At 25.9% G+C, this 27,163-nt stretch overlaps 7 protein-coding genes and 2 long non-coding RNA genes across 12 annotated transcripts; 4 read left to right on the plus strand and 5 right to left on the minus strand.

The window, feature by feature from the left end:
- Positions 1 to 748: 748 nt before the first annotated feature.
- Positions 749 to 3,295, plus strand: LOC139989998 (caspase-1). Its single transcript, XM_072008782.1, has 4 exons — positions 749 to 1,021; positions 1,362 to 1,624; positions 1,765 to 2,070; positions 2,351 to 3,295. Exons 1-4 carry the CDS (start codon positions 939 to 941, stop codon positions 2,599 to 2,601), a joined length of 903 nt encoding a protein of 300 aa, XP_071864883.1. The 5' UTR covers positions 749 to 938; the 3' UTR covers positions 2,602 to 3,295.
- LOC139990004 (uncharacterized) lies at positions 2,094 to 2,990 on the minus strand. Its single transcript, XR_011800461.1, has 2 exons — positions 2,852 to 2,990; positions 2,094 to 2,581 (listed from the first exon to the last, which is right to left on the minus strand). It is a non-coding gene; the product is annotated as an uncharacterized lncRNA (long non-coding RNA).
- Positions 3,296 to 5,150: 1,855 nt separating the features above from the next.
- Positions 5,151 to 7,411, minus strand: LOC139989995 (ADP-ribosylation factor-like protein 13B). Of its 2 annotated transcripts, XM_072008777.1 has the most exons (8): positions 7,141 to 7,411; positions 6,999 to 7,069; positions 6,701 to 6,834; positions 6,460 to 6,575; positions 6,118 to 6,294; positions 5,869 to 6,043; positions 5,757 to 5,790; positions 5,151 to 5,690 (listed from the first exon to the last, which is right to left on the minus strand). In XM_072008777.1, exons 1-8 carry the CDS (start codon positions 7,197 to 7,199, stop codon positions 5,389 to 5,391), a joined length of 1,068 nt encoding a protein of 355 aa, XP_071864878.1. In that variant the 5' UTR covers positions 7,200 to 7,411; the 3' UTR covers positions 5,151 to 5,388. The 2 variants fall into 2 exon arrangements, with proteins under 2 accessions (XP_071864878.1, XP_071864879.1); XM_072008778.1 differs by lacking the exon at positions 7,141 to 7,411 and having other exon boundaries at positions 6,703 to 6,834.
- Positions 7,412 to 7,663: 252 nt separating this feature from the next.
- Positions 7,664 to 9,360, plus strand: P5cr (Pyrroline 5-carboyxlate reductase). Its single transcript, XM_072008783.1, has 6 exons — positions 7,664 to 8,138; positions 8,216 to 8,469; positions 8,548 to 8,629; positions 8,712 to 8,848; positions 8,924 to 9,135; positions 9,202 to 9,360. Exons 1-6 carry the CDS (start codon positions 8,051 to 8,053, stop codon positions 9,278 to 9,280), a joined length of 852 nt encoding a protein of 283 aa, XP_071864884.1. The 5' UTR covers positions 7,664 to 8,050; the 3' UTR covers positions 9,281 to 9,360.
- A 116-nt stretch (positions 9,361 to 9,476) lies between these two features.
- Prp18 (pre-mRNA processing factor 18) lies at positions 9,477 to 10,961 on the minus strand. 2 transcript variants are annotated; one of them, XM_072008779.1, is made up of 4 exons: positions 10,764 to 10,961; positions 10,404 to 10,685; positions 9,889 to 10,317; positions 9,477 to 9,817 (listed from the first exon to the last, which is right to left on the minus strand). In XM_072008779.1, exons 1-4 carry the CDS (start codon positions 10,824 to 10,826, stop codon positions 9,581 to 9,583), a joined length of 1,011 nt encoding a protein of 336 aa, XP_071864880.1. In that variant the 5' UTR covers positions 10,827 to 10,961; the 3' UTR covers positions 9,477 to 9,580. The 2 variants fall into 2 exon arrangements, with proteins under 2 accessions (XP_071864880.1, XP_071864881.1); XM_072008780.1 differs by having other exon boundaries at positions 10,404 to 10,698; positions 10,764 to 10,896.
- Positions 10,962 to 11,015: 54 nt separating this feature from the next.
- Positions 11,016 to 20,235, plus strand: Rod (kinetochore component rough deal). 2 transcript variants are annotated; one of them, XM_072008765.1, is made up of 33 exons: positions 11,016 to 11,291; positions 11,573 to 11,814; positions 11,906 to 12,010; positions 12,081 to 12,210; positions 12,324 to 12,475; positions 12,576 to 12,772; positions 12,850 to 13,319; positions 13,399 to 13,581; positions 13,647 to 14,068; positions 14,138 to 14,306; positions 14,369 to 14,464; positions 14,553 to 14,744; positions 14,825 to 14,955; positions 15,026 to 15,131; positions 15,221 to 15,461; positions 15,550 to 15,694; positions 15,770 to 15,921; positions 15,991 to 16,230; positions 16,311 to 16,357; positions 16,424 to 16,719; positions 16,782 to 16,939; positions 17,061 to 17,261; positions 17,330 to 17,445; positions 17,597 to 17,706; positions 17,773 to 17,894; positions 18,007 to 18,276; positions 18,363 to 18,454; positions 18,559 to 18,920; positions 18,998 to 19,183; positions 19,271 to 19,502; positions 19,576 to 19,878; positions 19,958 to 20,041; positions 20,129 to 20,235. In XM_072008765.1, exons 1-33 carry the CDS (start codon positions 11,154 to 11,156, stop codon positions 20,174 to 20,176), a joined length of 6,138 nt encoding a protein of 2,045 aa, XP_071864866.1. In that variant the 5' UTR covers positions 11,016 to 11,153; the 3' UTR covers positions 20,177 to 20,235. The 2 variants fall into 2 exon arrangements, with proteins under 2 accessions (XP_071864866.1, XP_071864867.1); XM_072008766.1 differs by lacking the exons at positions 18,998 to 19,183; positions 19,271 to 19,502; positions 19,576 to 19,878; positions 19,958 to 20,041; positions 20,129 to 20,235 and having other exon boundaries at positions 18,363 to 18,467; positions 18,559 to 18,697.
- On the minus strand, positions 20,235 to 21,718 carry LOC139990000 (uncharacterized). Its single transcript, XM_072008784.1, has 4 exons — positions 21,232 to 21,718; positions 20,953 to 21,119; positions 20,672 to 20,744; positions 20,235 to 20,582 (listed from the first exon to the last, which is right to left on the minus strand). Exons 1-4 carry the CDS (start codon positions 21,424 to 21,426, stop codon positions 20,391 to 20,393), a joined length of 627 nt encoding a protein of 208 aa, XP_071864885.1. The 5' UTR covers positions 21,427 to 21,718; the 3' UTR covers positions 20,235 to 20,390.
- A 651-nt stretch (positions 21,719 to 22,369) lies between these two features.
- Positions 22,370 to 26,948, minus strand: Mtl (Rac family small GTPase Mtl). The gene is made up of 3 exons (XM_072008785.1): positions 26,833 to 26,948; positions 26,012 to 26,348; positions 22,370 to 25,916 (listed from the first exon to the last, which is right to left on the minus strand). The coding sequence occupies exons 1-3, from the start codon at positions 26,946 to 26,948 to the stop codon at positions 25,782 to 25,784; spliced, it is 588 nt and encodes a 195-aa protein (XP_071864886.1). The 3' UTR covers positions 22,370 to 25,781.
- Positions 25,738 to 27,079, plus strand: LOC139990005 (uncharacterized). The gene is made up of 2 exons (XR_011800462.1): positions 25,738 to 25,878; positions 26,113 to 27,079. It is a non-coding gene; the product is annotated as an uncharacterized lncRNA (long non-coding RNA).
- Positions 27,080 to 27,163: the final 84 nt, after the last annotated feature.

Raw genomic sequence — 27,163 nt, forward strand, 5'->3', positions numbered from 1 at the left:
GTCGCGGTAAAATATAAATTGTTGAACAAATGAAAATCATTGTTGTACTCATACAACATATTCAATAAAATAGTTAGCATTAATTTGGCATTAAATAATTTTATTATAATAATTTTATAATAATATAATAATAAATTTATTATAATAATTTAAAACGTTAACCATTTCAGGGTCAAGATAAGACATAACAACATAGTGATGGAAATATAACTTATAAATTCTTTCCATGAGTATTATTATAAATATAATATCAGCATCAACAGATATCAATTTTCAAAATTGAATCTAATAAATATTGTTCTATTTTTACTATATTTATTACAACGTTTATCTTTTTATAGAGTATAGTATTTTTCTATGTAGTGTATATGAAATAATACATTAAACATAATGATTTACTTGATATGATTTTTAGACGTTATATTTAATCTTCAAATCTCTTATCACGATGACACTTGCTTTTGCTTCGAAATGTTTTTATCACGGTCATATAAACAAGTCTGATCGTGATCTGGACATTCGCTAGGGAAAGCCATCTGACTGTTGAGTCGAAAAATGTTAAGATGGCGAGAAAGTATAGGTCTCCTTTTGCAGAGCAAACACAGATAAGTGGAGTGTCGCTATCTCTGCCTGAGGTATTCATAGTACCTACGTGTATGTATAAATATATATATGTATATATCACTCATGCGCAGAACAAGACCTTTTCTAGCCCTCCATCTTGATTTTCTTCAACTCAGGAAACGGACGGTTTCATCAGTGTGGTTTCGGTATAAGAATTTTCAGATCTGTATATGACATAGTTTCTATGTTTGTTTGTAGTAGTGTGTAGTAACTGATAGTATATGAGTCACGACGCGCGCTGTAGCGCGCCATTATACTCTCTATTCTTCTATAAACTGCATTATTTGCTGTGGAAACTATTTTCAAAGTAAAAAATGATGTACTCAACAGAAAGTAATAATATAAACGATAGTAACAAATACAGTGATGATGTCGCAGATGCGTTGGTATTTTCGGGGTAAGATTTAATGCATCGTGTACACATAATTAATCGTACAATGCATCCCAATAATACAATCACTCTGATATATTTTCGTTGTTTTTTATATTGTATATTGGTAGATGTTATTTATTTGCATGAAATTCTGAATTGTAAGAAAATATATTTATTCCTAAAGTTAATTATAAACAGTTTTATTTTGTTATGAATTCAATTTTTATTATTTACATTACAATATGTTAATAAAAAAATAATAAAGTGTCCATAAAACAATGAAAATGAATTACAAATCCCGGATAATTTAATTTTGTGTGTAATCAGTTACAATTTTGCATGCCATTTTTTTTTTATTTTCCAGAAACAGCGTCAGTCCTCTCAAGGGCCCTTTATTACAAACGGCACCCACAGACCGCTATGCCCCATATTACAACATGAATCATGCAAAACGTGGATTAGCTATTATTTTTAACCATGAATTTTTCACTATTACACATCTTAAACCAAGATGTGGAACAAACGTTGATTGTGAAAATCTTGTCAATACATTTAAAGATCTTGGTTTTGAAGTAAATGATTTTCATAATTACACGCATAGAGATATAATGAAAAATTTAGAAAGAGGTACTTGGTTGATGTTTCCCTTTCATAATTTTGAACTTTGTTTTTAATCACAAGAAAAATATGTTTTGAGTTTTGCATGAAGACATATAAATGAAGATGCATTGAATAGACCTTTTTAAGTTATAACTTTCTTTTTACAGTTGCTGATATGGACCATTCTGAACATGATTGCCTAGTTGTAGCTATATTAAGCCATGGAGATTTAGGAATACTTTATGCTCATGATACTTCTTATAAGCCTGACTCCATTTGGTCTCTCTTTACATCTGATAGATGTCCTACACTTGCTGGCAAACCAAAACTATTTTTTATACAAGCTTGTCAAGGGGATAAATTAGATGCTGGTACAACATTAAAAGAACGTACAGAAACTGATGGTGAATCAGTTACAACATTCCGTATACCATGTCACGCAGATTTTTTAATTGCATACTCAACAATACCAGGTAAATATAACTTCAAGATAAAGTTGATTTTAAATCTATTATATTTTTATTATATTATTAAATATATAATTTATTTGTCTGTTATAAATACGGACATTCAGAATAATATTGAATGGTTTCACTTTCATGATTAAATAATTTAACGATACATGCTAAAAAACTCAGAAATAGTTTTACCTTTTTTTTTTTAAAGAAATTATTTTTACATTTTTGAGTTATATTCACAAGGAAAATTTTTTTTCAATTAATATAGTTTAAAAAATATTACTTGTATACATAGGTTATTATTCTTGGAGAAATACTACTCGCGGCTCATGGTTCATGCAAGCATTGTGCCTAGAACTACGAAAAAATGGTACTCGTCATGACTTGTTACATTTGCTCACATTTGTTTCTCTGCGAATTGCTGTTGATTTTGAATCCAATACTCCTGATAATATCACAATGCATCAACAAAAACAAATTCCGTGCATTACGTCGATGTTAACTCGTTTAGTAATGTTTACACCTCCTAAAAATAAAATTGTATAGTCGTTTTATGCACAAAAGATTTATGATATATGATATGCTATAAAGTACATATATATATTTTTTTAATTACAAATAATGATACCTTTCCAAGTAAATGGGTATCGCTTTTTTACATATTTTACATTTTACATCTCATTCTTTTAACATTGTTCTCTGTTGTTGTTAGTTTGGAATGTGTATCTATTATAGGCTCTACAATCCACAAGGTATAAAAAGTTAACTTTGCCCGGCCAAAGTCAGCATTACTTACCGCCATTTGACAAAGTTCAGGGAAAATTGATTGCAATTTTGCTCATATTACAATGGATCATTCAAGATTTTCCCTGAACTTCGTCGAGGAGCAGTGTCTAATGTTGACAATAGTCGATCAAAGTCGACTCTGCATTCTGTACTCTTTACTTCTTCTATTTCCTGCTACACCCATTTTCATTGTACTCATTTTTTTTCTTTCCTCCTCCTTTCTGAAAGATTAACCCCTTGCCATACCATTTAACTCGGAAGAATCGGGGCCTAAACGTTGCACCCGAATGGTCAGAAAAGGAGTCGAAGCGTCGGAGACAGAGTGTCGGAACTTGCAACGTGATATCGTGCAACTGAATGTATAGATAGTCGCGTCCGTGTTTAGAAAAAACACACCATTCGAGGCATTCATACTTGGCCCGAGATTAAGACCACGAGCCTGACTCGTGATATTCAGGTTTGACTCAAAATTCTCATCGCGATTCAGACTCGTCAAAGTATGGCAAGGGATTAACATTTTCGTTTCTTCCATGTTTAATTCTATTTTCCTTTTGTTGCTTTACCAACTTCAATTTGATATATTATATGTACATTATGTACCTTTATAGCATTAATCATATTGTTATTAGAAGTTCAAAGATAATATTTTACCTGTGCAAATTTCTACTTGATGTGACTTCAATGTAATGCATTTAAATGATAGCATTTATCTTATAAAAACTGCCATTATATATTATGCAATATTTGCACTACAAAACAAAACATTATAGCAATATAAAGTAGATTTTATGCTACATATAAATTTTTGTACTTGTCTAGATTAAGGAATCTTACAAATTTTATATCTTTGTAAGATTGATATTTATAATAGAAATTTACAACGATAAGATCTCAAGCTATAATTTTTAACAGTTTTTAAATTACTAAAAAAGCTGCATAGAATGGATGTAATAGTGGTCATGCAAAAATTTAATACAGTATATTCAAAACCATTATAAGTAAGATATATAATAAGTACAAATGAAAAGTAAAATTAAGATAGCAGTGCTAAAAATATAGCTAAAATTGATTGCCTTTGTGATTGCTGCTTTATGAACAAAATTTTATAAGTAATTTATATATGACCTATACAGTTTCGACATTATATTTTGAAAAAAGGTATTTTTTAACCATTGTAATGCAAAACAACTTAAGAAATATATATTTAATGCCTACTAAATATATTGTACAAAAGTCAGAAGGACAAAATCTGTGTCTTTTCATAACAAGCAATAGTCTAATCTTATATAAAAAAGAATGAAATATTTTCAAGTTAGTAATAGATAAATATAACTTGCCTGATTAGAGTAGTTGTGATTATATAAGGTGCAATTACAACGAATATTACCTATTGTTAAGAGGATAAATATGAAATAAGCAAGGCAATTTGCATATACTTTTGGAATTGCTGATGCACATAAAGTGTTATGTTGCTTCATAGTTTGAAAAAAGGCATTATTAAATAAAGTAGATAAGAATTTAACAAAAAATATTAATATTATGGCAAAAATTACTATATTTGTAATTGAAATGGCATTATGATCTATAAAAACGTCTAGAAACGTGATATAACAGTCTTTCATAATAAAAGTATGTAATTTTTAAATACTGATTAATGCAATTTACAATATTTAACGTCGCTTTTGATGGTTTGGCCACTATGTTTTCATTGGTATGTCTATGTACATGTAATGTAATTTGTATAAAATATTTTCCTTAAAGGAATATTCTTTATGTTATATAAGATACATTGTTCCTTACTGTTACAATTTTTAGTATAATTTTTCGTTATATTACATTTAACAAAGTAGTTGCTCAACAAGATAATGTTACAGATAAGACAATGTTATGGAACTACTTACGATATTTATCATACTATAAATTGTGATAAGTATGCTTTTGCGATACAATTCTTACGCATTTTTACTGCTATTCTATAATCGAAAGTTTTCTAATGTCTTTATGCTATAGCTTTTATAAGTCTTTTATATATATCGTAATTCGTATATTTGCCGAACTTTTATGTACATGAATTTGTATGCAAATGTACAAAAAGTAATAAAGTTTAAATAAAAAACAGATGGTGTTTAATATTATAAAATAATTAAAATAATATACTATATATATAGTATAAAAAACTAAAGTATATATATATATACTTTAAAAATGCATTATAAATACATTATAAATATTTACATTATAAAATATAATGTAAATATGTCTAATAATATAAATATGAATTAAATGCGTATTATATTAAAGACAATGAAGAAAATATTTATATATATGTATTTCATGACTAGAACAAATGAATGTATACAGACATTATATACATAAACAATCGCTCACATAATAAAAAACATTGCTAATATTTTTTTCATATTATATCAGATAAATATAAAAAATTCGTTGTTAAAATATTTTGCTCGGATATAATTTTAAATACATTGTATCATATTTTTTAATAATGGTCCCGTATCATTACCTGTACAATTAAGAACATTGCTTCTATGTTACTTGCCTAGGAATATTAATTACTGTTATCTTATTTATAAAATGTGAACGCTCTGGAGCTGTATATGGACGATTATTTTTTGATCTAACTGCACGTGAATATGTATCTAGTGTTACTGGGTTTAATATCGGTGGAAGTGTCTGAATATTCCATTGAGATTCTACAGTGTTTTGAGTAAATTTAGCAGTTTCTGACATATCCTTAATTTCAATGACAGATTCCTCAGTAGTCAGTGGTGCAGTCTTATTTCTATATGTAAACATTTTCTTTAGCTTTTTTCCATTTGCTACTATACCTGTATAAATATGGTTTATAAATGTACTATAATATGTACATTATTTTATATTTAAATGGTACATACCATTTTGAGAAACACTTGGTGCTTGAGCATCTTCCTGAAATTATAATATAATAAGTAAAATAGAAGCATAGTCTAACAAATAAACAAACAGAATAATTTTTAATAATATTACCCTTTTTAAAACTAGTTCTTTAATTGGCTTAAAGGGATTGGAATGGACTGATAGTCTTGATGGTGAATCTAATACAACGCTTTGTACTTCAATATTTCTTTCACTTTGAACATTTTGATTTTTAAGCCTAGTATTTAAAGTTGTATAGTTCTTCACTATTATATCCAGCAGCCATCTATATAATTTATTTATATTTAATAAAAATTAAATTTTGTATAATCAACATAAAATAAAAAGCTAACTACATACTTGTATCCATTTTTAATACCTATAGTATTATCTTTTGACTGATCTCCCTTCCAAATACATGAACATATTTCCACTCTTGTGGGACATTTCATAGTATTAGCAGCATGTTCTATGTCTAAGTTTTCAACGAGATCTAATTCATCAATAGCCCCATTTATATCCTGTTTGTTTGCAAGCCTATTATGACATATAATGAAGAATATACATGAAAATCTTACTAAGTTAAATGTATATTACATATATGTATTTTTAGTGTAGTTAAGTGGTGCATATTATATCTACAAATGATACTCTGTGCATGAACAACAATGTAAGCATACGCAATACATTTAATTTTCTTACAACAACAATGGCTTTCCTGAAATATATTCATGTGAAATTAATTCACCAAATACAACTTTATTTTCTGTAAGACGGGAAATATCACTAGCATCCACCACGTATATAAGACCATGTATCTAAAAGATGGAAAACGGAAAGACAGGTTTCAAACAATATTATTAAGGATAGAAATAAAAGGATTATCTATATCCTAACTGCAATTGTAGTTAACAAAAGTGTTATACATTCATTAATTACTTACACCATTATAGTATTTTGGCCATAAAGATCTGATTTGGGAGCTTCCACCAACATCATAAATTTTTACAGTGTATGATTTATATTTTAAGGATACTACATGGAACCCTATCGTAGGTAAAGTGGTTTTATCTGAATCTAATAAAAATATATATAAATGATGTACTATTTAACTATTTGGAAAAGTAATAAATTAAGGTAATTAAAATCGTAAATTAAAAAGGTATTTGGAAAGTCAGTTATAATTGACAGCAAAAGTAAGATAAACAATTTTTTTAGCAAAATACACATATGTATGATACCTCCACTGATGCAGTTCAAAATCGAAGTTTTTCCCGCATTATCAAGACCCACAATAAGCAAGATAATACTCCTAAAAATTATATCATTCTTAAATACATATTTTCTCATAAGTATGAGTGTTTTGATATATTAATTCATTACTTTTCGGCACATTTCTTCTTTTGTAACTTTTGCAATACGCTTCGCATACAATTACCCATTATAGTAAATTTATTTAATGTTGTATTTGGAAATCAATTTGTGTCATGTTGTATTATACATTTCTATATTTAAGAAATATGCTTAAATATAATAGGAAAAGAAAGACCATTTAACAATCATTGCACCAATTGCACGTCAAACACACCAATTAACTATAGTTTCGTCAATGTAATAAAATGTAGCTCCATATGATCTAATGTTACATAAAGAGAACTGTTATAAAACATTTATAATTCATTTATCTCTTTATTTACATAATATCATCATACAAATATCATCCAATGCAATATTATATAAAAAATCTATTATATAAAAAAGTTACATCAATTGCTATAAAGTTGAACATAAATTTAAGTATGAATTGTATTAAAGATAAATTAAATTTTTAAAATTCTATCAATATTTTCAAAATTATATTTTTATGTGACGCAATAGTTACTTAATGACATTTTATCAGTTTACTTCTTTTCAGTCTCTTTCTATGTTCCATTCATACTTCGTGACTTTTCATATTTTGTCTTTCCAAATTTTCTCTCTAATTACGCGATTAAAAATATAAAAAAAAATTTGTTTGAAAATATATAAGAAAGCAGTTCAATATCAAACATCCAATAAAACGTATTTAATAAATAATAGGCAGAAAACTCGTGTCATTTAATCTATAATTTATCTCTCATAACATCCGTTAAATAAAATAATTAATTAAAAAAATAATTCCCAGCCAGATTACTTTGAAAACAGTACAAATATATTATACCTTGTCACATAAATTAAAATATACGTCACATATTTAATTATAAGTAATACGTACATTATTTGTATTTAAATTAATTATTAAGTACTAATAACCATGAATGACCATTTTTTGTCAACTAAGGTGGGTTTCATTGGTGGTGGAAATATGGCCAGTGCTATTGGTGCTGGTTTAATTCGTAAAGGTAATCAAATGTTATAATAATAATGATCACAATGTTAATAGTTAATTTGGAATACCATCATTAATTTTTTGTTATAGGTATTTTAGATCCAAACAACGTATGGGTTTCTGCTCGTACTTCTAAAACTCTAGGCTTTTGGAACGACTTAGGTGCCCATGCTACTTTAAAAAATGGAGAAGTAGTGGATAATTGTGAAATCATATTTTTAGCTATGAAGCCTCAAATGCTTGATGATGCACTTAAGTGTACCAAAGAAACAATGACAGTACATCATCACTATAAACTTTTTGTTTCAGTTCTTGTAGGAGTTACATTAGAGACTTTATCTAATGTAAAAATCATTATTATCAACACTACAAAGAAGCTATGTTCATAGAAATAAATTATAAAGTTGATTTTATATTTCCAGAAACTTAAATCTATTGTTAGTCATCCTAGAATAATTAGATGTATGCCTAACACTCCAATGATGGTTGGAGAAGGAATAACAGGTAAAAGAAAATTTTGGCATTATGTATATAATTAATAAGAGTGTAATCTTCTTATATTTTAATATTTCGATGATATATCTAGTATATTGTTCTGTGAATGCAACGGATCAAGATGAAATGATGGTAGAAGAGTTATTGTCATATATTGGTGTAACTGAACATGTTCCTCAGTCTCTTATGAATGCTATAGGTGCTCTTTCAGGATCTAGTCCTGCTTATGTAAATATGTCCACTATTGTATATGTATTTACCTATTTTTTAAAAACAAACATTAAGCTTAAACAAAATTTCCAGGCATATCTTGTTATAGAAGCATTAGCAGATGGTGCTGTAAAAATGGGCGTTCCAAGACCTATGGCAACAAAATTTGCAGCTCAAGTATTGGTTGGAGCTGGCAAAATGGTGTTAGAAACAGGCAAACATCCTGGTCAGTTAAAGGATGAAGTATGTTCTCCAGGAGGTACAACTATTGCAGGCATTCATGCTATGGAATGTGGGCAAGTCAGGTAAACTATGCATGAAATTATTATGTACATTAATATAATGTATAACATTACCAATTATATTTATAGAGCTTCTATGATGAATGCAATTGAAGCTGCAGTAAAGAGGGCAAATGAACTAACGTCCTTAACGTCCATAACACAATAAAGTTCAACATAAAGAAATGTATAAAATATCAATATCATGTGATGATAGAATTACATTATTCCATTAATACTTTTTAAAAATATATTTTTATTTTTACGAATTTCAAATATTTCTAAGATGTTTATTATTTGAAGGTGCAAAGAAAAAAAAAAAATTAAAAATAATGCAAGGAAATATTCAGATATAGATGAATCGATTTGTTGCTAAATACAACTTTAGTTCCTTTAGCTATAGTATAGTGTATAAGTATTTTAGTATTCTATAACGTATAATTATTTATATATATTATGTATAAAAATATTAGGTTTTTGAATATTCTACACAACGAGACGGATCTGTAGGATAATACTCCTGACACTTGGTCATTAGCCTTTTTAATGCTTGAATATATTTTCTTTGAGTTTCATCGTTCATTACATGTGCAACGTTCTTTGAGAAAATCTTTTCTCTTCCGGTACGTGCATGAATACCGACCATAGTTACTCCAATAGGCCATGGAGAATTTCCAATTGCCATTTGTAGGTACGCATCACTTGCCTATAATAAATTATTTGTAATAAATGTATTATATTAAAATTGTTTAATTTATTAATAATTGACATAATTACCAGTATGTAATTACGTTCAAGTAAATGTTTTACAATATCGGTTAAACTATCCGTAATATCCTCTGGCAGAGATCTATTTTTTAATTTTCTAAGAAGAGGTTTCAAGTATTCTCTTGTTTGGGCATAAGTGGCACTAGCCATCTTTCCTCTAGTACTCATTTTTTCAGCAGTACTTCTACTATTTAATTGATTGCCCCACATTTGTACTAAGAATTGTATAAATTGTGTAATAACATTTAAGTCAAAATCCCTGTCACCCTTGTTTAATTTTATAGACATCTTTTGTAAATCTTCATAGGTAACTCCTTCATCTGGTACATGTACATCTCCTTTTCCATCACGATCTTGAGGTTTAGAAGAAGCTAGTATTTCATTTAGATATGCTTGATCTACTTGTTCCATAGCTTCTTGAAAATCATTTCTAAAACCCTTTAATACAAAATAAATTATACATATAAGAGATATGTAAATTTTATTGAAATATTTTATTGATTTCAAGTATTTTTGATAATTACCTTATTCACTTCAGGTTCAAGAATTTCACATTTTCTTAATCGTTTAAATGCTTCTATCTCTGATTCTCCAAATAGTAATATAGGTTCACTTCTTTCACGTAACCTTCTAATCACTTCGTGTCTAGGTAATGTTAAATGCTCAGAGCTACCATCAGTTACAGAGTCTTCTTGTTGTTGAGTCGTATTAATTTTAACATCTTCATCATTATTTTCTTGTACTTCCTTCACTTCTTGATCCTTTGCTATTAGCTCGCCTCTTCTAAAATATTTCCGGTTATTTTGCTGCAATATTAACCTAGTTTGGTAAACGAAATAAACTAAAAGTCCCAAAAAAACTGTATATTGTTTGTAAAAACTTACCAAGACATTGCTCTCCTCCAACTGTTTTCTTTTCTTCATTATTTCTGCTTTTAAAATATCCATTTTTGAACAATTTAAAGACAAAACAATGATTTATTCTCGAAATTATCTATCTATACACAAATTGCGTAATATTTAGAAATTAATTTTTTATTATTATAAATTAATATTTATACTATTCTAAAATTTACGTGTTTGACAGTTTTTATACTTCCACAAAAATTTTTTTAAGGTTATATACTAGGTTCCAATAAATTTTTTCATTCACCTACAGATGTCATCCGACATGAATTCTGCGCACAATACAATATATGTATATGTGATCATGTGGTATACATATGTAGTGATCCTGCGCAGCTGTAACGCATTTCATAAATATTCGCGGGTAAAATGGCGCTATGGAATGAAGTGGTTTCAGGATTTGATAGAGAAGAAGAAACTGTAAATTTTGGGGTAAGAACGGTAGCAGAAAATAATGGTTCATTATATGAAACTTCTACTCTTGCAACAATACAATCGACTGGAAAGGTATTTAATATCAACTTTATTTTAATTGTAAAAAATTTCAATAAATTTAAATTTAACGGTTGCAACTACTTTTATAAACGTTTTCAAATAATTGTAAATGTTTTTTTGTTATTTTTTATTTATTATTTATTAATTTAATAATCTTAATTTATTAGTTAATATGACATAAAGAATTTTTTAATATATTTGTAATTTATTATTTTTGATAAGAAGCATAAATTTAAATAGTATTTGAGTTAGGTAGATAAATTGAATAAAATGCTTTTCTTTATGTTTATAAGTTATCAAGAGAACCAAATATCTTAGCATCTGTGCAATATTCAAGAGTTTGTATAGCAATTGATAAGTCAATTACCATATTCGAGAATGAAACGTGTGAAAAAATACTATTAAGTGTCAGTTTTGAATTATTGATAACATGTTATTGTATTTCTCATAATGGTATATTTTTATTTGTTGCTTTATCAAATGGAACATTATATTGTCTTCATTTATTAAATAAAGGACAAGTAATCTTTACAAAGTAAGTCTAAATATATACATATATAAATAATATTATATAGCTACATTTTGAAATTATGTCGTTTATAAAATTATTCACTTTTCACATATAGAAATATAACAAAACCTGAAAATAAAATAATAGCAATGTTTTTACAAAACAAATCTGATGAATATATTGATATATATCTTGCCACAAAAAATGGAACTATTTATAGGTAAATATATAACTAATTATGAAATTTTATTATTATGAAATTTATATTATAATTTAGTTTCATATTTCAGAGTATTACAATTTAATCCTAAACTTATTCAGTTGGCTCTTATAAATGAGATTAGTATTAATGATACACTAAAAGAAATAACAAAAGAAATTAAATGTGAACAGTTATTTAAAGGAATTTCCTCTGATGAGGTAAGTTATGTTTCTACTTCAATGCTTAAATGTGTAAAAATATATTTTAACTATAAAAATATATTTAACTTGGTCTGTATTTTTTATGATTTTTAATGTTATGAATTATGTAGGTAATATATGCTACTGCAAGTATGACAGCTAGAGAAGTATCAATAGCTATGTTATGTTCAAATATGTTATTTATGTGGCCCAGTGAACAGCATATTAATTTTAATACATTTCATTATAATTATATTAAAGTCAAATTTTTAAAAAACTACATGTAAGTATTTATAACATTTTAATAAAGTGGATCATTTTATTACTTTATTTATGTATTTATAACAGTTCCTAACAAAATATACTGATTTTGATCATTTTAGTGCAATGTTATGTTTACGTACAGATTATACTTTAAGTATAATATGCCCTCAAACTCTACTTGGTATACAAGTATATTCTAAACCTATATTAGATTTTGCAATTATTGAAAATAATGATAATGGTATATGCCAAATACTTGTGTTAACATCTGATAATGATTGTACTACGTATATGTTACATGTGCTTTCTTATCCAGGTATAAAAAGTTAATTTTATGTGTATAATTTGTGTGCATAACTTTTTGTTTGTAATTAAATTCTTTGTTCAATTCAGATTTCCAAGAAAAGTTTAAAATAAATGTACCACCTATAACATATCTTATCGAAATTATGGATCCTTATGATGAAATAATTTTATATTTGGAAGGAATTAATAATTTTACCAATAATGAATATATAGATACAGTTAGAGTAAAAGCTGTATCAGAAAGTCTTCCTGAATATCAGTTACAACGTTTAGTGAGAAAAAAACAATTTGATGCAGCTGAAGCTTTTGCATATAAATTTAATTTATCTACAGATCCCATTTATTGTGCAAAAGCTGCATTGCTCCTATCACAACTTGGACCTTGGGCAAAAAATACTTCTAGTCCTTTTCAATTAGACATGCTTTTTAATATATTTGATAAAATAAAAGATGTGCAATATGTGGTAGAATGTTGTAGCAAAGCACTTATACCTGAATATAAACAAATGAGGAAAATTAATTTGTATGCACGTTCAAGAATAATAGAAAGTAGTGCTGTAAGCATCTTTTAAGTAATAATATTTGCATTAATTTTTCTGTGTTTCATGTTAAGTACATTTATACTATTGATTTTAGGAAGATAATAAATATTTAAATCTTCTTTCTTCGATTAATGATATACTACATAAGTTAGAAACTTTTCATATGATTTGGGGCTATCAAAGAAATGTAGAATGTTATGATGAAGATATTATGAATGAATGGATTAAATTTTCACGAGCAAATTTGATGGAAGAATACAAAACACATTTGAGTTCGGTAAAGTATGATAAATAATTAAAATAAACTAGCACAAATAAACTGATTAAATTTTTTTATTATAGGGAGAAATGGAAGCAGCTACTTTGATTTGGACAAGACATCTTCCAGATATAATAAAACATGTATCCATAGAAATTGTAAAAGATATATTTGCAATTCTTCCGGAGAAGATATCTTTAGTTGCCCTTTGGATGTGGTTATCACACTTTATTCCCAGTTTATTGTCATTTGTTCCTAATGCAATGTGTGAAATTATGCTCTGGGGTATTAAAAAAGTAAAATCATTTGAACAGTTTTATTGTTCAGAATGGCCCCAGATTGGAATTGATTTTACAGAAAAGTTTATAAAATTATTAAAATTTGAAGAAAGTCATCATTCGTTATATTTTCAACAAGATTGTTTGAACAAAGATTCCAATTTAAAACAATTGGTTTTTTTAATACAAGCTATGTCTGATATTCAAAAATTGAAAGTTGATTATAGGTAATGTTATAATTTTTTAAGCTTAAATAATTTAAAAAAGATAAGTTTATCAAAATATAAAAATTGTAGATTAGCAATATCTCTCAATTCATATATTGGAGATCCTATGGAAGTCTCATATATATTACTGGATAAGATACATATAAATAAAATCCAAGAATTTATAAATACATTTCTAAAACAATACATGTTGAATAATTCTCTGCAAAATGATTATGTACTTTCTTCGTATATACAGGTATGTTTAGATTAAAATTGATCAGATTTTATTAAATATTGATGAAAATTATACCTGTATAGAAAACTTTAAGGAATTCTAAAAGTTGGTGGTCAGGTGAAGAAGCTCCATGGGAGAAAAAAGCTGTTCTTATTATTGATTTAATTCAAGATGTAGAGGTATATATAGAGATATATATAATTAAAGATATTTATATGTTAAGTGGAAATATAATATGGTTTTGCACATACTTATTTATAATTACAGATTAAATTACAACAAACATTAGAGGTACTGAAAAAAGCTACAGTTCCATGGTCTTCAACTATTGTAACTTTAACAGAAACAAGTTATAATTTTGATCATATTTTAATATCCCAAATCAGAATGGAACATAATTGTGTTCCAATTAAACTTATCTTAAAGAAATATGGATATGAACGCATTGGCATAAATAATGTCAGTAAGCTCCACTAATTATCTATAAAAAAAATTTTTTCAATTTAAATGGGTTAAATGGTTATTCTAATATTTTTCAGAAATTAATACGCTGTATAATAAAAGAAAACCATGAAAGCATGATATCAGATATTGAACAAATAACTAAAAATGATTTATTATCAAGGAAAAAAGCATTTTCATCCTGTGTAAATTACCACCTAACTAGGGGGTAAGATATTTCAAACATAGAACATAAAATAATTCTTCAAAATCAATTAGTAACAAAAATGAACTTACAGGAATTTTGAAAATGTAACCAAGACATTAAGTTCCTTAGAAAATGACGTTCTAGTATATTGTTGTGTACAAATCGTTAATTACGTTAGAGCTGGTTTAACGCTAAAGGTACATTGAAATACTATAATTTTTATTAAAAAAATATTTTATATTTCTTAAGTGCAGGCATACTATTTAACTTTATATTTATTATACAGGTCATGCCAGAGTCTCTTGTACATCACATTGAGATGTTGGGGTGGGTGAAATTACAGTTAAAAAAGCTTTTAAAAACCTGTAAAATCCAATCACATCATTGCAATAACGTTATTGATAGTATAAATGAAATAAAATCAATGTATTTTTTAAAGAAAGATTTTCAAATTAATGTTACACTTGAAGAGTATCAAGATAAAAAGAAGCAAATATTACAAAACTATGTTAGGGGATTGTGCGATGGTATGAAATAATCTTTCTCTATATTTTATACTTTTTACAATTACAACGATTAAGTATTTATAATTACAATTTTTTAATAATATTTCAGTAGACATAGAGAAAGATGAAAACTTATTTATCTCTTATAAAAAAGTTATGAAGATTGCTGACTTACTTAAATTACAAAGAATTGATGCAATATCTACATTATTAGAGCAGACAAAAAATATAAACATATTAAATTATTTTATTAGGTAAATAAATTTTATTTATATGAAAAATACAAACATATAATATTAAGTTTTGTTGAAGTAATTATTCCTATTTAGATACAAAGAAGGACAATTAAATATAATGACACATGAATGTCAATATATACATAAAATATGTTTATTTATTATGCAAGATATTACAAGAGATACAGATGTTGCAGTTACAGTACAAAGCTTAAGTTCTGCTGCATTATGTGTATGTTCAGATGGTATGTATATTATTTAAATATTAATAATTTTAATGTATATTTTAATATCTTTGATTTTGATTTATTTAGATGAATTACAATCTATGTTGCTATTGTATACATGGGCAAATTTATATCAAATGTGCTCTAATAAAAATCTTAGATATGATTCGAATTCAGTGGATATAAAGCATGAAGAATTATCAAGATCACAATGGAAGTTGTATACGATATATAAAGATTTAGCTATCGCAACAGATGAATTTTTACTACCACTATTTAAAAATGCAATCTCTATACAGAGAAATTATACTGCTAAATTAAAACATGGTAAAATAAAATTCATTAATGATCCTAATTTTATGTACGAATATATATAATGGAAACTTTGTACTTTATTTATGATATAGATATAGAACACGTATCAAGTGATGCAACTGATGAATATTATGATCAGGTAATTAATGTTAATATATTTTCTGGAGAGATATTAATGTATAAAATAAATAATATAATTTTTTAGCCAAATGCAGAAGAACCTTTGAAGAACTTGCTCAATAAAATAAAGAAATTAAGAGTGGAACATAATGATTATTGCTTATTGCAGATTATTAAAACATTATATTTCGACTTTTGCATTATACAAAATATAAGTGATACTTTATTAATAGAAATTAAATCAGTATATTTTCATCTTTCAATGATATTATTAAAAAAAATAATATGTAGTCGGTCATTTGATCTTCAGCTTAGTTTATCTTGCTTGTTTATGTTGTCTGATTCAGAAGCATGTAAATGGATATCTTCTGCTTGTAAATCGTAAGTACTTTAATATAAATGTATAAGAGATACAATAATAATATAAAAGTATCTTTTTTCAGATTTCAACCAGATTACGCTCGCCATTCAAGAATAACAATACTTGGATATGAATATTTTCATTTGACAGGAAATCAAACATGTCTGCAGACATTTAAAAATAATAAAATATTGCATTATTGGACGCAAAAGTTGTCTAAATATTTAATCTCATATAAAGGTCTAAATCAGTTCATTACTTTAATTCACTTTTTACCATATTTGATTCTCTTTTTTTACATGAGCATATGTATATACATGTGTGTGAGCTTAAAAAATATACTTATAAAAAATATTTGCAGAACTTTTAACAAGTGATGCTACAATTAAGAGAGAAATATTACAACGTATTATGAACTATAATGATGACATGGTTCCTTTGTTTCAAGAGTTTTGCTTTGATTTTGGGTTTGATATTCAAGATTGTTTATTACTTTATTTACAAACAGTAGTAAAAACATGGAACCCAAAATTAGATATAAATAATTACGATGGAAAAAAAGGTAAAAGGCTATAAAGAAATTAAACTTCAATACATTTACTTTTAATATCTTTATGATTGTGGTTTTAGAATTGCATATTAATGAGAATGAAGTAAACGAATTAAGAAAAAAATGCAATACGATTGCTACTTATATCACGGATAAAGTTGCCTTAAAGAATAGTGTTACAACTGTTTTATCGCAAGTATGAAAGTACTAATGTTACAAATCTAATTGTACTGTATGTTACACCATATGCACCAATGTTATAATTCTAATATATATATAATATATTATAAATAAATATAATATAATAATATAATCTGATATTCAGAACTGTAAATTCACCGTTTCAGATAAATTTTTATTATTATGAAGTATTTATAATTCTTATGGACCTTATAGAGGACAAAAATACAGAACATAGAAATTATTTTTGTTTCTTACAAAATTATACTCGCACTGGGTAAGAATATGGGTAGACTGTAGTACTACTAGGTATACTATATATGTATGTATGTGTTTTTTATAGTTTAGCTACACAAATAGAATGTGAGGAGTGGATGCATCTCAACCCAGGATATACTTCTTTACCCCCTATTGCAGAATGGCGACTACCTTTTCTGCCTAAAGTTGAATTATGGAAACTTATAAGTAAAATTCTTTCATTGCATATTATTTACTATGTTTTAATAAATAGTTAAATTGTATAAAATGCTAAAACATACACAATTATTTTAATATTTTATTATTAATTTATTTTTAGCTCCTGAATTAAATTTAAAGACTTATGAGAAATGGTTAGATATTGCTCCTGTTCTTAAATTACAACCTCATATTGTATGTACTTTAGCCATAAAAGGAGAAGTAACGTGTGCTTGGAAGAATAAACACAAAATGGATAAATGGTCTCTTTGTTCAAAAAATAGTAGTTTACTAGATGATATAAAAAGATGTATAGAAAGAATGACTGGTCCAGATGCATTGTATTATGGTACAGCAGCATTATATTATGTTGTCAATCATACACCACCAGGTATTTTATATACTACATTATGCTAAAAAACATATCTTACTGAAAAAATGTCTTGATAAATCAAAATAAAATAATCGCATTATTAGGAGCTGATCAAGTAGCAGCAATTGAAGAGTGTTATAAGTATGCTCAGCTATCAGCCCAGAAATCTACGACGTTTGAAGAAGGAATGCTAGAAGTATATTTTTTATGTACTTTATACAAATATATTTTTTATTTTGCTTTCTATAATTTTATTAATATATTACTTTAATGATCAAATCGTGGTTGCCTCTATTTCAGAAAATAAAATTCAAATATTTACGTTTTACATCGGAACATGTTTTACGTGTACATGGCTTAGACAACAAAAATTATTTGTCATTAATCGGAAACCCGAATAAATTAGTTCGTGAATTATATGCAGATGAAAGTATACCTCAAAGATATCAACGTGTTACAAATCATAGACCTGATATAAATACTGCTGTTAATTCTCTCAGTCAGTTATTCTCTATCAATGTGGTTAAACTACGGATAGAATTATTACAGGAGTGGTTACAACCAGATACTAAATATATAAAATTCAATCAAAGTATAACAGAAACATTTTCAGTAACAACAAATTCCGAATCAACTCTAAATTGTGATGATAATTTATTGAGGTATATCACTATATTTAAAACATTCTCTTTTTACATGTAATATGTAAAATATTTAGATATCGATAATACATTTTCAGAGCATGCTACATTTTAGAACATGGAGACCTCGAATTGTCAATCAATTTTCTTATAAATATAAGTTTTGGTGAAAAAAATGAAGAATATAGTCCTGAAACACGCTATAGAGCTCTTCGTGTATTACAAACTATAGTCGATACTGTTAAATTAGAAGATTTAACTAAACGTGATTACCAAACAATCAGGTAATTGTTTTCTAATCTTTTTATATTTTTAATTAAAAAAATTTTATATTTTATCTCAACTAATATTTTTAAATAATTATATTTCAGAAATTATATGAGATCTTTGAAATATATAAGTAAATTAGAATTATTAGGAATAGGTTACAGTATAAATACATTTGAAACATGTCCTAAATATGAACTTGTACAAATTTTATGGAAAACACAAAGTTATTCATCGCAAACACTTGTTATTATTGCACAGCTTTGCATAGATTTTGAAATATATGAATATTCTCTCTGGGATAAAAATTTAACTAAATTAGCTAAATTATTAATGGTAAATAACACGTATTAAACTATTTATAGAATACATAAAAATAACATTTTATATATTCCTATTATATTTGCAGATTAATGAATTAAAAAAAATTTTACTACAAATACGAAATATAAGTATTATTGTAAATTCTAATGGATATCTATTGGCATGGGAAGTAACAATTTCAGAACCTTTCAGAAAAATGGATGTAAATCCGACCTCTGAACAAATTGAAAAATGCATTGAAGCTTTACAACTTTTATATTCATGTCCAGTCGTACATGGCTTAAATTTCACTAACATCATAAAGTATTGTTTTCAGTGCCAACAAGATCATTTAGCACTTGCACTTTTACCATTTTTAAATGATGATGATACAATATTTGTTTTGGAAGTAAATATCTTATATTTCATTTTATTGAGAATTCAATGCTGTTTATCTTATTAATTTATGTATTACTATTCTTTTCTAGAAAATTAAATATGCATCTAGTATTACTAAGGTATTAAAAGAATTAAATAACTTATATTCAAATGGAATACTTTGTGTAGCTTATGTAAGTATAGTATAGTATTTTGCTTTAGTTTGATACAAAATTTATATACTTTAAAATATAATTTCAAAGAGCACATTTCTTTTTCAGTGTAATAAAATTATAGAAGGTACACTAGCAAAAATGAACATTCAGTAAGATACAAGAACTGTATTTTATATAGAACTATTTTAATAAATAATTTCTTTGTGAATTTAGTTCTTGTATTATTGAAAATTTATTTGTTCTGTATACATAAAATCTATTACACATAAACCTATTACATACTTATCAATTATGTACATATTAATTATATATAAATGAATTTTATATATATATACTTTATATATATATACTTTTACTATTCATACAATTATTCATTATTGTTCCACTTATCATTATAATTTTCAACTAATAAAGATTTATTTTGAATTAATTTTACTTTAATACTATCTGTTTCGGGATTTGCAGTAACTGCTTGTAATGTACATCGATTTATTATCAAAAACTTTGGATTTGTAGGACTTTGTCTCTGAATGAGATCTATTTCATCTCCAACACGTACCTATATAGTTAAGATATAAAATGTATTTCTATTTTAATATAATAATATTTTTAGATATTTTAAATGTATTTTATTATCAAAGATCATACCATCATTCCTTTTTTAAAGCATTTTTTTCCATTTACACGTAAGCTACTATTGTAAAAATCTTTATCCAGTTTACTAAAAAGAAAAAGAAATACTTTTAGAGAAATAGATCAAATAAAGAAATTTTTCATTTTGATTAAGATTATTCATAATAACAAGTAGTTTTATATCAAAACTGTGCATATCAAAATTTTATATATATGTACAATCTGGAATATTCAACATTTCTTTGTGATACATCATTTATTTAAATAATATTTTAACAACAACGACATTAACTTACTTGCGTGATATTCCAAACCCAGCTTTAGCAATAGCATCCAATCGAAGGGAAGGTACTGTAATTACAATTACCTTTGATTTATCTGTATTTAAATAGTCATCAACATCAATATCAGACTCTTCGTCAGATTCTTCATCTTCATCAGATTCTTCATCTTCAATCTTACTCTATGTATATATAAATTAATACTTTAAACTTTGGTTACTACAGTGCTTTATATTTTCAATCATTAAAATTATTAAATATTTAGCAAATATAAGGGTGCTAAAATTATCTTACTTTTCTTGAAATGTTTCCTTTACTCTTGAATCTTACAAATAACATGGAATTCAAATTTTGTTGCGGGTATGAACAATTCAGAAATAAATTACACCGTTTAATATTTAAGTTTGATACACTTTTTAATGCATACGATATTTGCATATTTGTACATATTGTCCTTCGTATAATATTACAAATTGTCCTGTGTAACATTGTTTAAAATTACATATACACTTTAAAGACTAAAGGTTATGTTTGCAGCGATATATGTAATAGATATTAAAAGATTAATTGAACAGGTTTGAGAAGTCATAGTTATTTATGTGTATTTGCTTTTTATGTATATATTATCTTTAAAAATTTGTTAAAAAAACAACCCATTAATTTCCATGATAAAATAAAACGATACTTCCTACCAAAAATAAGTTGTAATATGATATTGCTATAAAATAAAAAGTTTTCATTTAATTACTTAATTTTTGTTTTAGCTTATTCTATCCTTATTTAATATATTTGAAATCAATTTAAATATTTGAAATCCATTAAAGATTTCTAGTTACTTTGTGTAAAAGTTTTTCGCATTTTAAATTCTACTGAAATAATTAAAATAAAAATATGAGTTAGACATACATATACATATAATTCAATTTATTTATATAATTAGTCTATTCATTGTATTACATTTGTAAAAGATTCTTTAACTTCTATGATAATTTTGGTTTCAAATATTTTAATACAATCATGTGATATTTTAAAAAGTTAAGTTATAAAATGAGGATCTTGACTAAAAATTAAGTATTTCTCATTGTGTGTGTACTTTATTTTAAGAAATTCTTTCTGAAATACATATAAATAAAAATAAATGCTTCCCAGTGGTATGTAGAACATGCATTTATATAATTACACTTTGATTATTATTCAATATTCAACTGTAATTTCAATTTTTCATAAGAAAATAGGATAGGTAAAATTAATTTTTCAATTTTTATCTTTGTATTCACTTTTGTACTAACAGCAGAAGAGTTCATTTATGAAAATACAATGACTATCACTATTTTATTAATAAAAATTTAACTGTTATATAATATAATAACATAATTTATGTAAAAATTTTTTATTAGTATTAATTGAGTGGAATATAAATAAAATATCTGTATTTATATAATGTTCTCTTGTGCTGTTTTATTAGTACAGAAATTAGCAATTTTACAGAAATTTTAAGAAAATAGATAAATGTTGTTTCTAAGTTACTGACGATTAAATTTACTTAATACATGTACATACATTTGTATTCTAATGATTTCTTATCTTCCTTGTTTGGTTTATTCTGCTTTACTTAAATTGACAATATCTTAAATTAGATCAATACTTTCATGTCCTCCACTTTATCATTTCAGTTTGATTGTTTCCTTCTTTCAATAAAAAATGTTTATTAATTAGATGTAAATTGAATACAAATTTTAATAAAACGCTTCTCATTTATAAATAAAATCAAATTCATGGTGACTAGAATATTTTTACAGTTCATACATTCATTTTTTTCTATACTTATATGCAATAATATGTAATAAAGATTATAAGTGTTACATTAGAAGTAACATTCAACTTTGGTTTGTAGCATCCATTACTGTTACTTTCTTGTTTTTAAAAAAGGGAGAAATCAATATCAACTTTTTATTAAGTGCACAAGTTGTAAGTAGTGTAATTCATCTTACCAACCTGTATAGATTCATAGTTATGCTATTAACGCAAATATTTATCAACTTTGATCCTATTTGCTAAAAAAAATATCATATATACATATTAAAAAACATTTTACTTGCACATTTTATATTAGCTGCCTGAATTTAACTTTTTTTCTCACTTAAGATAAAGCTATGATTAATTATTCTTATTATAGTAAATTGCAAATATATATTAATTTAAATGTAGTATATAAGAAAAATTTCAGGTGTAAGTAGTAAATTTTGGAGTAAAGATTAAAATTTTTATTTACATTGTAATACTGCAAAAAGTTCCTCATATTAATCTTAAAAATTAAATATCATTTAAATACTATTTTAAAAATTGTGCTCTGTTTTATCCTTATTTTCAATTAATTTTTGTGTGATAAACTTTATCTTCAATAATAACTGTAAAATAAATGCACTACTTACAATAAATGCAAACTTTACATACAATTATTATATAACACGCTGCTGATATCTGATTATTTACGTACGTTATGTACGTAATATGTATATGTACGTTATGTACATAACATAAAAAATTTCTAGGCTTAAATCTGTTGTAGAACAGTAATAATAATAATGTCATCTTCAATTGTGCTTTTTCAAACATTCAAAAAACAATCGTTTTACGCAGGAACTACAAATACGTTGTATGTTCTTAACTAAAACATAAATTTATAAAATATTGCAGCAAAAGATACCAAAAATAACTGTGTTATTCAAGATCATAGCACATATAACAAAGTGTAAAAAGCTTACTGCAAACATTTTACGACACACTCTATACTTCAATCACATGATTAATTTATTTGATAATAGATTGTGTACATACTGAAATGTGTCAGAAAAAACAAACATAGTTATAGTATTTTTAAAATTTGATTGAAATTTAGAGCATGTTACCACTATGCTACAGTATGTACACTTAGCAAGCATTAATATGCCTCATTCTTAGTTCACCCCCACTTACACTAGGAATATTTTTCTTTTTAAATATGTTGACATATTTTTAATTTATTCGAAATGCACATTGAATAAAAGTTCAAATAAAGTATGATATTCAATATTTCTTTCATAAATTTGAAAGCATATGGCACGCATGTCCTATCTTTCTATATCCTAAGCTTTCTTCCAAATATAAAAAAATAGCAAGTTCATAAGTGATGGAATATTTGTTAATTATCATCACACTATTTTTTTTATTGAGTCCTTTCATAGAGAGCATGTAATATTATCAAAATATGTTTTACTATTATAAAGTATAAATGAACTATGTTACAGTACAAAAAAAGTCCACAATAATAAATTAAATATAAGTATGGATGTGTTTTAATTTTATATATAGAAGCAGAAAAACAATAGTTGTTCTATGATGTATTCATTATTGTAAAATCTGTTACTAACCTTTTAAATGCAAAGATTGATCTAAATGAATTTTATAAAAATAATAATGGAAGATTAAAAATGTCATGGTTACTGTTTAAAATAAATTGTGCTATGTTCTCTGTATTATAGGCATACTTTGCACCATATGTTTGTTACTGGTATTACATTTTCTTATATAATTCAATATATATTTTGATTATTCTTTTCACAATACACTCCGCAGTTTTTATGAAAAATAATTTAGAGCCTTTCATTAATCAGATTGCACCAGTGCAACAATCTGTAAAATTGTATCTGCCACATGCAACAACAGAAATACAATTTCAGACGTAAAAATTTTTAAAGTGTTTTTGTAATAAATTCTCTTTAGAGTATGATTACTCAGTATATAGTCAAAATAAAATAAATATCAATATACACATAATACATTACGACATGTTTTGTATTATGTAGTTACAAGAAGAATGTTCAAATTCTAGACAATAAAATGTGCCATATAAAGCTATCAGATTTGCAAAAAAACGTACATGAATATTTGTTGGCAGTATTTTATGCATAATGTGTTATTTTTCTGTTAGAGTACAAAGAAATATTAAAACCACAATATTTATCAAAAATTTTAAGATAAATACAAAATATTTCTTATTATGAGATTCTTCAATTCCTTTACACCTTTTTTAATGTTTTCTAATATGAGATTTAAAAAATACATACATATATTGTCTAGAACTGACATAAAAAATGTTTGTGTCATTGATTTGATTTTTTCTTCGTTGCTATGGCACTGTCTGTTTAAATAATTCTATAATGCTATTTTACATTTTATAAAAATTGTTAGTATATTGATTGTTATATCTATCATATGTGTATACTAAATGAATGTTTTTACTATCATAGGTATAAAAATTTAGAAATCTGGCAGCTTTATGACCAAAATTTTAAGATCCAACATTCTAAATTGTTGTTGCAATACATATTATTCTCGTTTCAACGTGAATTAAATCATTATGTTACAAATTAGAAAATTGTTGCTTTATGAAAAAAATAATAGCAAACAATAAGATATAGTACGTTAGTACATGACTAGTGCATTAATGTATGAAATTATTAATGTATGAAATCACTACCTGGGATACATGCAAATTTGGAATTATTTTTATGTATTTAAACATTAAGTACTGGTTAAAAATTATAATAATGTCATACTTTTTTATTTAGTTTCTAGTCTTATGTTAATTTTACAGCTTGTTTTTAAAAAACGCAAGCTGCAAATTGTACTCCATTTATGATGCATTAAACTATAGCTGCCAGGGGAATTTATTAAAATGCATGGTTTGCTACCTTCCTTTTTTCAAAACATTCATATTTTGTCCGTTTGTTTCTGAGAAAATTAATTTCAGTCTGTCAGTTTATACGTGATTTTACCTATATTGAATCTTGATTATTTATTGTTTATAGCATAATGCATCTTCTCTGTCTGCGTTTTTGGGGTTCAGGTCTTAAAACAGCACGTACTGCTTCATCAAACACTTGTTTTAGACCACGTTGTGTGAGTGCAGAACATTCCATATATTTCACTGCACGAATCTATAGATTATGTTTAAAATTATTTACCAGTTAGGAAATTATTGTAATTTATTTTCTTGTATCTGACTTTGTTATACAGTTATAAATGTTTATACCTTATTTGCCAATTTTTGTCCTTGTTCACGTTTTATAGCGCTAAGACCTTGTTCAGCTAAGGCAGTAAGTGTCTCACGATCATCTCGTAAATCTATTTTAGTTCCAACAAGTATCATTGGGGCATCTGGGCAGTGATGTTTTATCTCTGGATACCATTTGCTGGTAACATTTTCAAAAGATGAAGGGCTTGTTACTGAGAAACAAATTAGAAAAACATCAGTCTGTGGATATGAAAGTGGACGGAGCCTGTCATAATCTTCTTGACCTGCTGTATCCCAAAGCCCTAGACTAACAGGTATTCCATCCACAACCATAGGTGCTGAATAATTATCAAACCTATAAAAAATGATAAAACTTATGTTTAAAAAATTTTTAATTAAATATTAAATGAAATATTTTACAAGTTCTGAAAAGATTTTAGAATTTAAAGAATTATAATGCAGAATAAATTATTTCTTGTAAACAATAAAAAAATATCCAAAATTGTCTTATTAATATTAACTATCTCATTTCACAACTTCATGAAAAAAGTGGATGACAAAAATTCATATGAATATTAAATTTAAAAGCACCAATATATTTTTTAAATATCATTTAACACTTTGACGGCCACGCCACAATTACATGTTTTGCTCAGGAATGCCACAGTGTTTTAACATAGTGCACTGTTAAATGCATCAATGACCACTATGCTGTCACAGCAGAAACCATGGCTGGTCATATATGACCATCAAAGAGTTAATCACACACAGCTTACATATGTTACTCATATTATATTATAATCAAAAAATATTTTAGTATATACAAAGATTATACTTACACTGTAGGAACATATTCTCCTGGAAAACTATCAGTTGTATATGATATTAACATACATGTTTTTCCTACTGTTCCATCCCCTACTACCACACATTTGATTGGTCTGCCTGAACTCATTTTTCCTGTATTGTAGTAATAAATAAATATTATTATTTTCATATGGTACTTTAAGTTAGAAACTATATAAATTATTATACTTCTATATTTATATATTTCACAATAGGAAGCATATGTAAAAATTTTGTTTTTAATAACAAAAATTAATAATGAAAATAACATTAAGTGTTTCATTTAACAGTAGTATCATTAAACTATTCAAATAGACCATTACA

Source organism: Bombus fervidus, chromosome 8, assembly GCF_041682495.2.
Source record: "Bombus fervidus isolate BK054 chromosome 8, iyBomFerv1, whole genome shotgun sequence".
Taxonomy (NCBI): Eukaryota; Metazoa; Arthropoda; class Insecta; order Hymenoptera; family Apidae; genus Bombus; species Bombus fervidus.